At 42.0% G+C, this 13,192-nt stretch overlaps 1 protein-coding gene and 1 long non-coding RNA gene across 15 annotated transcripts in view; one reads left to right on the forward strand and one right to left on the reverse strand.

Annotated features, from left to right (window-relative positions):
- The window catches only part of LOC123498926, a 124,909-nt gene extending 112,704 nt beyond the window's left edge, over positions 1-12,205 (forward strand). For 6 of the 14 annotated variants that reach the window (XM_045246476.1, XM_045246482.1, XM_045246475.1 and 3 more), the window contains 11 exons: positions 2,265-2,508; positions 2,748-2,836; positions 3,003-3,174; positions 3,699-3,869; positions 4,882-4,938; positions 5,754-5,897; positions 6,427-6,876; positions 8,519-8,816; positions 10,059-10,236; positions 10,744-10,982; positions 11,143-12,205. In XM_045246476.1, the coding sequence (XP_045102411.1) occupies positions 2,265-2,508; positions 2,748-2,836; positions 3,003-3,174; positions 3,699-3,869; positions 4,882-4,938; positions 5,754-5,897; positions 6,427-6,876; positions 8,519-8,816; positions 10,059-10,236; positions 10,744-10,982; positions 11,143-11,297 (2,197 nt within the window). In that variant the 3' untranslated portion in view covers positions 11,298-12,205. Of the gene's footprint in view, positions 1-2,264; positions 2,509-2,747; positions 2,837-3,002; positions 3,175-3,698; positions 3,870-4,881; positions 4,939-5,753; positions 5,898-6,426; positions 6,877-8,150; positions 8,378-8,518; positions 8,817-10,058; positions 10,237-10,743; positions 10,983-11,142 lie in introns of those variants that run through there. The other 8 variants (XM_045246477.1, XM_045246478.1, XM_045246479.1 and 5 more) reach the window with 8 other exon arrangements.
- LOC123498930 lies at positions 9,913-13,096 on the reverse strand. Its single transcript, XR_006672849.1, has 2 exons — positions 12,398-13,096; positions 9,913-11,337 (listed from the first exon to the last, which is right to left on the reverse strand). It is a non-coding gene; the product is annotated as an uncharacterized LOC123498930 (long non-coding RNA).
- Positions 13,097-13,192: the final 96 nt, after the last annotated feature.

The raw sequence follows: 13,192 nt of genomic DNA on the forward strand, positions 1-13,192 counted from the left end.
AACCTGCAGCCTTGCTTTCTAATCTTCCTGCCATGATTTCTAGTCCTACTTCCCTCCTCTAAGGTAAAGAAAGATCTCACATCTATGTAGTTTGTATCTGAGAACATTTTAAATAACTCTATCATATCCCTCTTATACATCTCCTCTCAAATGAAAACATGTTTAATTCCTTTAATCTATCTCTATACTCCAGGCGCTTTAATGCTGGTATCATCCTAGTTGCTCTTCTCTGAACTGCTTCTAACATGTTGATATCCTGCCTATAGTGGGGTGACCAGGCCTGTATGCAATACTCTAAATGGGGCCTAACATAGGAATTATATAAGCTACGCACCACTTCCTTACTTTTATAACTAACATTTCTATTTATAAAACCCAGGATCCTATTTGCCCTATTTCTTGCTTCTAAACATTGCTTTGAAAATTTCATAGTCCTGTCTATCACTACTCCTAAATCCTTTCCTTCCTCTACTGCCTGTAGCCAACATCCCTCCATCTCATAGTTAAAGTTTGTGTTGTCTTTACCTAAATGCATAACCTGACACTTTTTAGAATTAAACTCCATCTGCCACCTGTCTGCCCATGCTATCAGCCTGTCCAGGTCTCGTTGTATTCTGTAATTGTCCTTTTCACCCTGTACTGCACATGCTATCTTAGTATCATCTGCAAACTTTGATACTTTGCTACTAATTCCTATATCTAAATCGTTAATGTACACCAAGAAAAGAATACAATAGACCCTTTAATATTCCATTTATTCATCTAATAAGTAATGCATGTAATATGTAATGCAGTTAAAAAAAAAAAAAAAAAAGATAACAGGCTCCAAGGGTGGTCAAGTTAAAGTCAGTACTGTGAGTGGCGGGGAGGTGTGGTGTGGATGATGTCATCACCCCTGCTCCCCCGCGCTGGGCCCTCTTGGGTGACAGGAGCGGATACCGTATCTGTGAATTTTACTTACCGTATATCGAATCGAGGGTATTAATTTCAAAATACAGTAATACTTCGCTTAACGAACATTCGTCTAACGAATTTCCGGTTTAACGTACTAAAGTTAGACCAAAAAGTCCGCACAACGTACAACCACATCCGTTTTAGCGAATTTTTTGGGTTTGAATTTGCCGGGTGAGGGACCGAACGCGGCAGCTTCGCTGTGATTGTCTGGCTCCCCGCCTTTCTCTAGCGCTCCTGGAGCTGGATCCAAGATTCTTTAACAACCTCAGAGCAACCTCCTGCCGCGAAATGGCTTCCATGAATGCTTGGAGGGACGGTGACGAGGTTGCTCTGAGGTTGCTGGGAGCACCACTTCTGGAGGTGGTGTTACTGTCTTATATATGCATATATGTTGACAAAACAACATTTCTATTAGCTTTTTACAAACCTTGACCCCAGGTAAGGATTGTTTTGTAATGCATGAAGTGAAATCTTACATGGAATATCAAAAAATAAAGCAGAGATGATGAGATCGGCCACAGACGGCGGAGACTCCGGCGACTTGGCCGCTTCTTCTTCTTCTTGTGACCTTTTCAGCTTGGCGTGTTGTCTTTCACTCCTCTATTGCCTGCTATAATGGATATCATATCTTAGTATTCATATACGCTCATGCCATGAGGATAACTTGGACTCTGTTATCCTCATGGACTAAGATATGATATCCATTATAGCAGGCAATAGAGGAGTGAAAACAAATTTAATATCGTGGTGAAAGACAACACGCCAAGCTAAAAAGGTCACAAGAAGAAGAAGCGGCCAAGTCGCCGGAGTCTCCGCCGTCTGTGGCCGATCTCATCTCTGCTTTGTTTTTTGTTATTTCATGTAAGATTTCACTTTATGCATTACAAAACAATCCTCTTTGGGCAAGGCTTGTAAAATCTATATATATATATATATATATATATATATATATATATATATATATATATATATATATATATATATATATATATATATATATATATATATATATATATATATATATATATATATATATATATATATATTATTTTATTTTATTTATTTTTTAACCCATGTGGTATGTTGGGAACCAGCCCAGAACGCATCCCCCCTATTTCCATTATTTCCTATGGGAAAATTACACCTACTTAACGAATTTCCGCTCTACGAACAGCTTTGACACCCCCTATCCTGTTCGTTAAGTGGAGTATTACTGTACCATAACTGTGAATTTACCGGATAAAGAACTACCATATAACGAGGACTTACTGTATTTTCTTCTTTCCTTTCCTGCTGCTGTGCACTCCCAGGACAGTGACAGTGACAGTAGTGTTCCGCTCCGTGCCATCGGTGGCCGGCTGCAACATTTCCTCGGCACCCGATTCTGTTCTGGAGCGTGCTGGGCAAGCTATCCTGGGGTCAGTGGCACCAGGCCAGACATCAGGTCTTGGCACCCCTGTAGGCACTCTGCGGCGGCCCTCCCTCACAGGGCTTGGGGACGATGAGGATGGCATCAGCAAGAAGCGGCCAAATGCACCGTGGTACTCTCAGGCTGTGAGTTGACCTGTCACTCAGATGCACATGTTCGTTTTGACATACAGATCATCTGCTATTGTTGCCACCACCACCACCACCACCACCACCACCACCACCACCGCCACCACCACTACTACCACTATTACAGTTTCAACAATACTGTAGTACCATTCCCTATACTGATACAAAGATAACTTCAGTAAAGATATCTATTTGTCCCTAACTCCCTGAGGTGTCATGCTGATCCTCCTCCTCAGAGCCGTCGTTGGGGCACCCAGGCGGGGACGCAGGACATTGGGGACATCCTGGCCTCAGGGCTCGGGCTCATGGAACTCACCATCATCAGGTCTGTTGCAATGGAAAGAATAATTTTTATCAAAGGTTCAGTGTGTGTGTGTGTGTGGGTGTGTGTGTTTATGTGTGTGTCCATGCATACATATGTGATGACTCTCATGACCAGGCCTTGGTGAATAACATGCATGCTAATCACTAGTGCTTTAATTGATTGACAGGGCCCGGGATCTGGTGGCTAAGGATCTGAATGGCTACAGTGATCCATACTGTGTGGTGAAGGTGAATGGGGAGGTGAAGTACAGGACACGAGTCAAGAAGAAAACTCTCAACCCGGAATGGGAAGAAACACTGATGACACACCTGCCCAAGTCTCCCGATCACCTGTCCATCGTGAGTGTTGCCTCCTATCTCATGATTTCCTACATGCATAGAATAACATTTGTGTAGTTTGTAGAGTGTTGCATGTAGTATATGTAAAGTGACTGGTTGTACTAGATGACCAAAAATTTTAACGATTTAGTTTGAGATTATTCTGGTTGTGTTTCACAGTTGATGTTAAAGGTGCTCTTATTAAAGAGATGTTGATACCCATCTAGCATAAGATTTTAGGATTGTAAATGTAAGACCTTCACTTTAGTGTGATGAACTAAGTCCTTCACAGATACTTAAAAATGGTTTCCAGGTTGTTTATTACTGAGATTACCAGTTCTTGCATTGTACAAACTTAGTTATACATCAGTGTTGGTTGAGAAACCTTCCATATCCTTTACTGTGCTAGTATTACTTTTATTTGATGTTACATGAAGAGGTTCTCTGCTTCCCTTTCCCTGCCTTTCTGTCCCTTCACACACTCTTGTGTTTCACCTTGAATCACTCAGCTTTACATCCATCAAGCTTTTCTCTTTTGTCTTCAGACTCTGTGGGACCACGATGCCTTTGGGAAGGATTTCCTGGGCTCTGTGTCCCTGGGAGAGGAGGAAGTGCGGGGGATGTCCATTGGTGATGTCCCAATTTGGTGTCCGTTGGAGGGCACCAAGTCAGGCCACTTGGAAGTGAGGATCAAAGTTATCTCAGATGATTATGAGGTGAGCTATGCCTTGGTGTGTGTGTGTGTGTGTGTGTGTGTGTGTGTGTGTGTGTGTGTGTGTGTGTGTGCATGCTTAAAGCTAAAGTTATATATTTTATATAATTCTTCAAAAGAATCTGTGTGAGACTTGAAGGTATGCATTTTTTTTCCTTTTTCCTGTATGCATGCTGCTTCTCTGTGAGCACTGCAAGCATCCCACTAGAAGCAGTCATATTACCAGGGACACCTCTGTGTTACCCATGTTACATCATCAAGACATGCACAGAAGTCACAACCATGAATTCTTGCCATTGAGAATTATATGATCAAGAAACTGGCGCTACGACGCCGTGATCATACGTAGTTTATGACGTCAGTGTGGAAGCATGAAGACAAACTTGTCTGCATCCAACTTTACTCTTATCACTGTGCAGGAAAGAAATAGAAATATGAATGGGGATCTTTTCCTCACAGGGACACAATAGTTGGTAATGCGTCTGTAGCTTTTCTCTGATTTTGTTCTTTTTTCTCCATTAGTTGTGTCATCAATACACTACAACTAAGCACTATCCTCTCAGTGTGTCCCATACAAAATATGGTGTAGTGACACTCCTGGAAGGCAAAAATAGTTCATATAAAAACACTGCCTGAACAGCATGTAGCAGGGCAGACCATGAACAGTGTACGTGCTGTGAGTGATCGAGTAAAGTGTTGTAGTAGTGAAAAAAAAAGAGAGAATGAGAGAGAAAGGTTCTGTATGGCATTTGACAGGTTAGGGCAAAGCAGAGTGCAGGGCAGCAGCACTGGTGAGGAACAGGAAGGCACCACACCCACACTCCCACAGGTCACAACACTGTAATTGTAATCATCATACCATGAATCCCACTAAATGGATGGAGAATTCTGTAGTCTTTGTCACATGCAAGCTGTAGTAGTGTTTTAGAGTGACATGATCATTTTGCAACATATTCTCTTTCTTGTGATGAGGATATTTTTTTGTTTATGCTGTGAATCCTCTCATTTCTTTCTAGATCCTATTTGATGAATTCAGTCCTGAAGGGTTTATCTTGTCAGGTGCAGCAGCCCAGGTAAATGGTTAGACTGTAGTGACATTGGGCTTATTGACACACCTGTCCTTTAGCTGCTTTATTTCCTCTGTAATGTTTTCTTTACTTAGTGCCCTGACCTGTCCTTCTCAGAAACAACCTTGAAAAATCTTTTGGGCATCTCCACTGGAAGCCTCACCAACTCCCATTCACACGCTGAAGTGGTGTTTTAGTCAGCCTCTCCCACCCTCCTAATTCCTAGTTGTCTATCTGTCCCTTATTAGTACGTAACTGTGGATCATTGAGTCTTTCTCACCATCGTAACCTTCAACGAAAATAACTAACAGTTGACCTACTTACACAGCTTATCTAGTCAATACTACATGAAAGTATGCACACATGTGTGTGTGTGTGTGTGTGTGTGTGTGTGTATTTACCTAGTTTACCTAGTGTGTGTGTGTGTGTGTGTGTGTGTGTGTGTGTGTGTGTGTGTGTGTGTGTGTGTGTGGTCGCACGCTCATACCAGTAATGGCAGCAGTAGCAACAGTAAGTTTGTAGGTTTTCTACCTTTTCATTTAGTTATGTATATAGGCACATTAATTTTTTCCATAGTACTCACATTCCAGTTATTCATTTGTCTTTTTGCTTATAAATAATTAGTAGTTTGTGTGTATTTACTCTTTTGTATCTATGGTATTGCAACACACAGGAAAGCAACCGTGCTCATCACTTGTGTGTGTTGGTGTGTTGTGTGTGTGTGTGTGTGTGTGTGTGTGTGTGTGTGTGTGTGTGTGTGTGTGAGCTGAGAATTTGTGGGTGTGTGTGTTCTCTCTCCCATGGGTGCCCTGTGTCCCCAGCATCAGATCAAGGCAGCAGATGGGTCACTGGCAGCTGGAGTACCAATGGCAGCTGGTAGTGCAGAAGGGAAGGTGGTTATGGTTGGAACAGAAGGTGACCCTGACAACTCAGAAGGTGTGGCTTCTCAGGAGTCTGTTGATGAGGTGTGTGCTCTGCTGCAGTGCTTCCTCATACATATTACCTTTTTTTTCTTTCTTTTTTTTTTTTCATTTGACTATTATTCCTAGCATTATTTCCATGCATAGAGGAAAATTATATGTGTGTTGGACTGAAGTGCCAGGAGAATTTTTTCTTGATTGTTTCCTCCCATTCTGAGGGAGGCACACATGGGACTTCTTTGCAAGCAGAAAAAGAAATAAAATGGTATTTCCCAGCCACAAGTTAGGAAGAGGACAGGAATTTTTATTCCAGTTATTTTGTTCACTGAACAAGGCTTATAGTATGTGATTACTCAAGCTTATGGAAAGAAAAAGGTTCAGAATATGATAAGTACGTCAGTGGTTCTGTGCTTTCAAAAAGCTGGTTGAGATAGTCACCAGTATGTATTTTTGTTAGGGTTTAAATAATGTTAGAACATGAGGGAAAATTATTCTTTTTATGCCTAAGTACAGTGTCAGATTAGGAGAAAATAACATGCACAGTTAAAAGCAAGACTATTCCTTTTCCTCCAAGCCGGAAAGCCCAATCCTGACGTCTGACCTTCAAGATGGCCAGAATGGAGAGACGCCTCCCCTGACCAACGGACGGAGGGCCAGCGAGTCATCCATCCTGGACAACCAGAGGGACGAGCCACCCATCCACACAAACCTGAGAGGCACCATGAGTGGGTCAGCAACACCTGCCTCCTCCAGCCCCATCCACGCCCCAGTCCAGTCACGGCGGTCGGGAGCCAAGATCATCGCCAGTGCTCTGTCCATGGCCCGTGCCCGCTCCCACGAGGCGTCCCCGGCCCACAGCCCCAAGAGCACCAAGGCCATCCCCAAGATAAGTCTCACAGAACACCACAGCGAGGATGACTATGGTGGAGGCAGCAGCAGCAGCCCTGAGCACCACCACCGTCACCGCCACCACCACAAGTCTAAGAAAAGCTCCGATGGGGGTCTAAGGGCAGTGCGGGAGAAGGTAGGCTGCTGGCCCTGGCACAACCAACGGCGACCCTCCTACTAGACCCACCATGCATGTTGCACCCTAGCTCATCTCTCCTCCTCTTCCCACCCTTTATTCTCTTGGCAATTGTTAGTGTACAGATCTTATGCCCTCTCATTGTCTAACCTTGACTGAGCCCTGCATGAGTGTCTGCTGAGTGGCTGCATGGACAAATATCTATGAGAGTGCTGCCTACGTTGATTTGATATCTATGTCAAGATTTGTGAATGCTTTCTAGTCTTTGTGATATTTATAGAGGATAGAGATATTCAGGTATGCTACATGAGAGACAGTCACAGTATGAGCAGTAAGGATCCATTCTGCCTCTCCACTACAAACCTAGAGACCAAGATGTGAAGGAATGCTAGTATGTGGAATGTGAATGTACTCATATGCTACCCTCTGTTGTGGAGAATGTTGACTTAGACTATACATAAATAAACTACTGTTATGATTAACCCTTAGACAGAGGATGTAGAATACATTGCTTTGTGTACTCAGGATGTCATGATGAGACAAGTGGAATGGACAAGAGCAGACAGCTGTGGCACCTGCTGTGAGGTGATGCATTCCCATCATATATGAAAGAAGCAGAAGGGATTTGATTTTGTTTCCTTTTTTCTGTTTCTTTCTTGAATGTTGTCTCACTTGTGTGGGACAAAGCAAACTGTAGAAAACACCAATGACATAATGAGTTCATGTGTAGCAGTCTAGTTGTAGTATGTTGTCATTGTGCTGTGGAAATACTGTAAGTCTGTGTATGTACTGAGTAGTCATATCTTTGTATATTTGTGTCATATAGTAAATATGAATGAGTTGCAACTGTATATGTAATTTTAATTACATTTTCATGTAAGTTTCATCTTCTTTCAATAATGTATTTTTCTCACAATTTTTCCATATCTGCAGAAATACATTTTCACTTTTCATTAGAGATTATTTTGTGAGTAACAAATTTAACTTGCATTTCAAGCACTTGCATGACATTGTGCAGAGCTGTGAGTCACCAGTACAAGTAGTAAGTTAGTGTTGCCATGAGTAATGTGAGTGTGTACTCAGTGGTTTCTTCTTCTCTTCTACTTTCCACCTCCTCCTCCTCCTCCTCCTCCTCCTCCTCCTCCTCCTCCTCCTCCTCCTCCTCCTCCTCCTCCTCCTCCTCCTCCTCCTCCTCTTCCTCCTCCTCCTCCTCCTCCTTTGTTCCTCTTGCTCACATCTTTTCCATCATGTCCTCCTTACCTTGCCTTTTCTAGGCTGCCTCATTCTCACTTCCCTGATTTACTGCTTCTTTGCTTCCACAAATTTGGTTTGTGTCTCTTTTCTTCATTATATTCTTTTCTTTATATTATAAGATAATTATTTCCAGCTTTTGCTCTCATGCCAGCAACTTGAATGACCTCAGCATATATGATTTGTTACTTGAATTATATTGAGCCCCAGTCCATCCTTTTCTCCTCAGTCTCATTTCCTTCTTATCCTCATCATGTCTCCCTACCAGTACAACTTTCCCTCTACCTCCACTACCTTACTTTCTCCTTCCTTCCTCCTTGTCCTCATCCTCCTTCACCTGCTCCGAAGCACAAGATGCTTATCCCTCCCGCCCCCATCCCTGCCCCTACAGGTGTGTCGTGGTCTGGCTCACCCCCTCAGACGTTTTCGGTCTGAGGCAAATGTAAGGGGAGAGCAACAGCAGCAGGAAGAGGAGGAGGAAGAGGAAGAAAGCTGTCAAGAACTTCAAGATTCCCCTCTCCACCCTCATCACCACCCCCACCCCCGCCTGCAGCTGTCCCTCAGTGTTGGGGTGCCAGTGAGGGTCGGGGTGGGTGGAGGTGAGAGTGACGCATCAGAGTTACTGGGAGGGGATGCACCACTCAGCCATGCCAAGTCTCAGCCCAACTTGCTCCTGGAGGCTGCCAGACGTAAGACTCAGGGGCGGCAGCTGCATCTGTAGTGGACTGTTTTCCTCCAAGGTGGAGTGGAGGGTTCTCATCTGCTGCTGCCTCCACCTGTCCACCAACCCACCCACCTGCATCACTCTTCCACTTTCAAGAGACACCTGTGCTAGTGTTGCATCTGATGCATCCCTCACTTCCATCTCTCATGTCTGCACATTATTGGTTCATTGATTTCTTCTTTGGTTCTTGTACAGTGTATTCTTTTGTTATACATAATTATTTAAGTTTCATTGTTTTATATGTGTAGTCTGCATCAGATTATTAAACTATCATAAATAATCTTATTTTCACTGATACTTTTGTTATTTTATTATTATTATTATTATTATTATTATTATTATTATTATTGGTATTATTATTGTTATTACTATTACTATTGTTATGATTATTATTGCTATTATTAGCAATAGCAAAGAGCATGAAGCTTATGGAATTGCCATTATTTTTGCTCTAGATTTTGCAGAAACTACAAAGTACGTATGATAAAAATGCCGGGGTCAGCATTATGATCCTGGCTTGACCTAAATTGCATGCATAACACTAATATGGCTCCTCATTCTTCCTCCCATGCTGAGGGCACTAATAGAAACATGGGGCATACTGAGAGTTTTGAGCATTATGCTATGAATGACAGACAAATAGACAGATAGACAGACAGACAGCCAGTCAGTGCAAGGGATAACTCAGACAGACAGACAGACAGACAAGTAATGTGTTTCTTTCTGCCTGGCACGCTGCATGTCTTAGCAGTGGTGGTGATGGTGGTGGTGGTAGCAAATTCTGTCAGTGGGGTAGAATGAGGACCACACACTAAATACTGCTTTGCATCAGCCATTAAATGCTTTGCATTAAAACTTCATAATCTAATTATAATTTCCCATATGTGGAAATGATGTGATCTTTACTGCCTAATTTTGCTGCATCTTATATGCAATAGTGTTAAGAATTGCCAATGATTTGTGTCTTGATTTAAAAATATTAGGACTTGCTCAAGATATTTATTTATTCTTTTTTTTTACATAGTTTTCTTGTAACTATTATTTTAGGTTTCTTTTAGGCAATATTAAGTTTAGTGAGTTTTATATCTAATTTACCTTAAAAACCTAAGACACACACACACACACACACACACACACACACACACACACACACACACACACACACACACAGCAGCTCATCTTCATCCCAACTCATTTCATCGGACAGTTTCGTCATCTACGAAAGCACTGAATAGCAGCAACAACAACAATGTAAACAACAACAACAGCAGCAGTATTCCACAACGGGCTGAGGTATTTGTCAATGTGCGCGGCGTCGCCAAGCGTGTGCAGGGGCTCCACATTCCTCGCTCAGGCCTGCAGCTCTTTCTCAGGATCCGTATTAGGTGAGCATTTTACAGTAAGGTCCACTGCCTCCAGAACTAAAGCCAACCATGGACTCATGATTCTCCTTTCCTCAGAGATATTAAGCCTTTCAAACATCAACTTTTACGAGTATCTTTTATGATGACTTTGACTCTGTGGAAAAAAAAGTAGCTTCTATTTCATTGTGAATAGTGTTAGTTAAGTTTATTCACTTCATTTCCTTTTCCTTTTCTCTTCTGTCCTTCCTTCCCTTGTCCATGTCTTATTTCCACCATGCTCACTATTTTTTCCTCCTGCCTCTTCTGTGTCCTGCCTGCCTTGCCTCTCCTGTATCCTGTCTGCCCTGCCTCTCCTGTGTCTTCTGCTTGTCTTGGTTTCCTTCCCCATCCAATCTTCCAATCTTCCTTTGCTGTTCACTCTTCCTTTATCCCTGCCTATTTTCACCATGCTTATTATCTTCTGCTGCTGCCTCTTGTGTTTCTCCTCCTCTTCCTCTTTCTCTTGCTTTTCATTCACCTGCAATTCAGCAGTGATGAGAAGAATGGAGGAAGCCTTAGCAGCACCAGCAGCAGCAGCGGTGGCAGCAGGAGCACCAAGACAGTGGGTCGGTCGCGCCTTGTTCCTGCATGCCCCTCACCAACTTTTGACTGTGAGTGGCAAGTGGACAGTGAGGTGAGCCGACGTGCTGTCTTGGTGCTGGAAGTCAGGTCAGGGTCACGCCAGCTCCTCAACTCTTCAAATGTGACTCTTGGGGATCTCTTCACTGGTAAGGTCACTTCATGTACTATTAGGTATATGTAGATTTGTGTTGTGTGCATTTGTCTATGATGTGTCAATCAGTCTTTCACTCTAAGCTCAAATTATCAACTTTTAATTCAGTTCTATATTATTCTGCTTACTGATGATGGTGCATTCCTTCCTCACAGAGCCAGGTGCAGAAGGCAGTGTGGAGCGATGGGTCAACCTGCAGGGTGGGGCCACGTTGCTTTTGAAAGCGAGTCATGGAGGTGACGCACCGCCAACTTCCCGGAGACGCTCCCTCTTTCGCTCCTGGTCCCTTCACCGGCTGGGCAAGATTTAGAGGGCACATTGGCAGCTGCCCTTTCACCTCACTGTACTGCCTTAGAGGAGGGGAAAGGAAAGGGGATAGATAATATGTTAAGAGCTTAGGGGGATAGAAAAGAAAGGTATTCAGTATTTGGCTTGAAAGAAGGGAAAGAAGAGTAAAAACATCAGTATTAAATTAAAGGGAATAGAGAAAACAAATTGGAAGGTGTTAGTTTTTTATTTCAAGTAGGAAGAGCAAGGAAAGATTAGCTTAAGTAACCATTTGTGATTCAGGGAAATGTACATACTGGGAACAAAGAGTCAAATTGGGATGTGTAGGTAGGTAGCACTAGGAAAGAGGCATAAGTCTGGTAGATATTGAGGCAAGATAGCATTAGGTGGAAACTCTTGACTGGTGAATGGGAATAGGAGAAAAAATAAGTAAGTCAGAGGGAAAGGAAAGATATTTTAGACAGGAATCAACAAGTCAGATAGTGCTGTGCTTACCCAGAGGCATAATATTAAACTCAACCACCTACTTTATGAAAATCTTGGTTAATATTTTGGTGGCAGTGATAATACAAAGCTCATCTTTTTACTCCTCAATGGTAAGAGTAGCTAAGTTAGGTACTATAAGCTCAACAAAGAATTATTTAGCATATTATATAACAACTGGTTGCAAGGCTCACTCAATTTTCATAATCCTTCCTATACACTCTACACATATACAAACCTACTACATGCTGACATTTCCACCATTCTCCTCCTTTCTTTTCTTTATATCTATCCAATCAAAGCCAGTGTAGGTGATCTAGTCATTTATTTATAGGGTCTTGGATACTATGATATATATATATAAGCCTTCATGTTGTGCCAAGTTGACCTGCATGTGTCCTTCAGTCCACATATCATTCTGTGCACAATAAATGTTTCTTGGTTCCACTTGACTCCATTATTGTCCCCCATCAGAATTTTATCATAAGTCAATATGTCAACAATAATAGTAATTTCAATAATAATAATAATAGTGTTAACAAACAATAGTAGATGTGCTTAAATGGAAAGTACATAGTGTGAGTCAATGATTTTCTATTGAAGCAAAATGTTGTAGCAAGAATGTAGGTCTCCACTTACCTAGTTTGTCTTTGAGTGGAGTTGTAAGTTGAATGCAGTAATATTAGGCAGAGTTTTTAGCTTGATAGGGCATAGAGAGGATACCATTGTTTGCAAGTATACAGTACAGTATTACATTGGTGGCTTATTCAGAGGAGAGTGGAGCACCTGGTAGTAAAATACATGGTAGAGATTTGAGAGGAAATGAGATTAAAGGAAACACAAGAATAGTAACAGAATGGATTAAGTTTTGGCAGTTAATAGCCTTGACGAGTAAGACAGTTTCAAGTACCTACAGTAAAGCCACACTAAAATAAAGTTAGAGATAAGGTTAAAAAAATGAATTAAATAAGAAGGATGTAAAGAAAAATCAATACAAAGAAAAGATTAGACAATAATGCAATGAATGTAATGTGTTCAGGTATATGAAATACTGCATACTATGACTGATGTGATGAAAAATGAGAAGTGTAAAGGAGTGATGGAAGAGGAGAGCGTGATGAAACCAAGTACCTACATGTTGTGATGGTCTGGGTGATAAAGAGGAGAGAGAAAGGAGAGCTAGTGATTGGATAAGATGATTGGCTGTGGTGTGATGACAGTATTGCACAGAAGACTAATTTGTTTGTAGAGCAGGGAAGAATATGCTTGCGTGTGCATGATCGTCATCAGCGTCATCATTATCATCATCATCATCAGGAATTGGCCTCCTCCTCCTCCTCCTCATCATCATCATCAGGTCATTGTTATCATCGGAAATCGTCATTATCATCATTATAATCAGGAATCATCATTATCGTCATCATCATCATCATC

The sequence above is a fragment of the Portunus trituberculatus genome, chromosome 48 (assembly GCF_017591435.1).
Source record: "Portunus trituberculatus isolate SZX2019 chromosome 48, ASM1759143v1, whole genome shotgun sequence".
Taxonomy (NCBI): Eukaryota; Metazoa; Arthropoda; class Malacostraca; order Decapoda; family Portunidae; genus Portunus; species Portunus trituberculatus.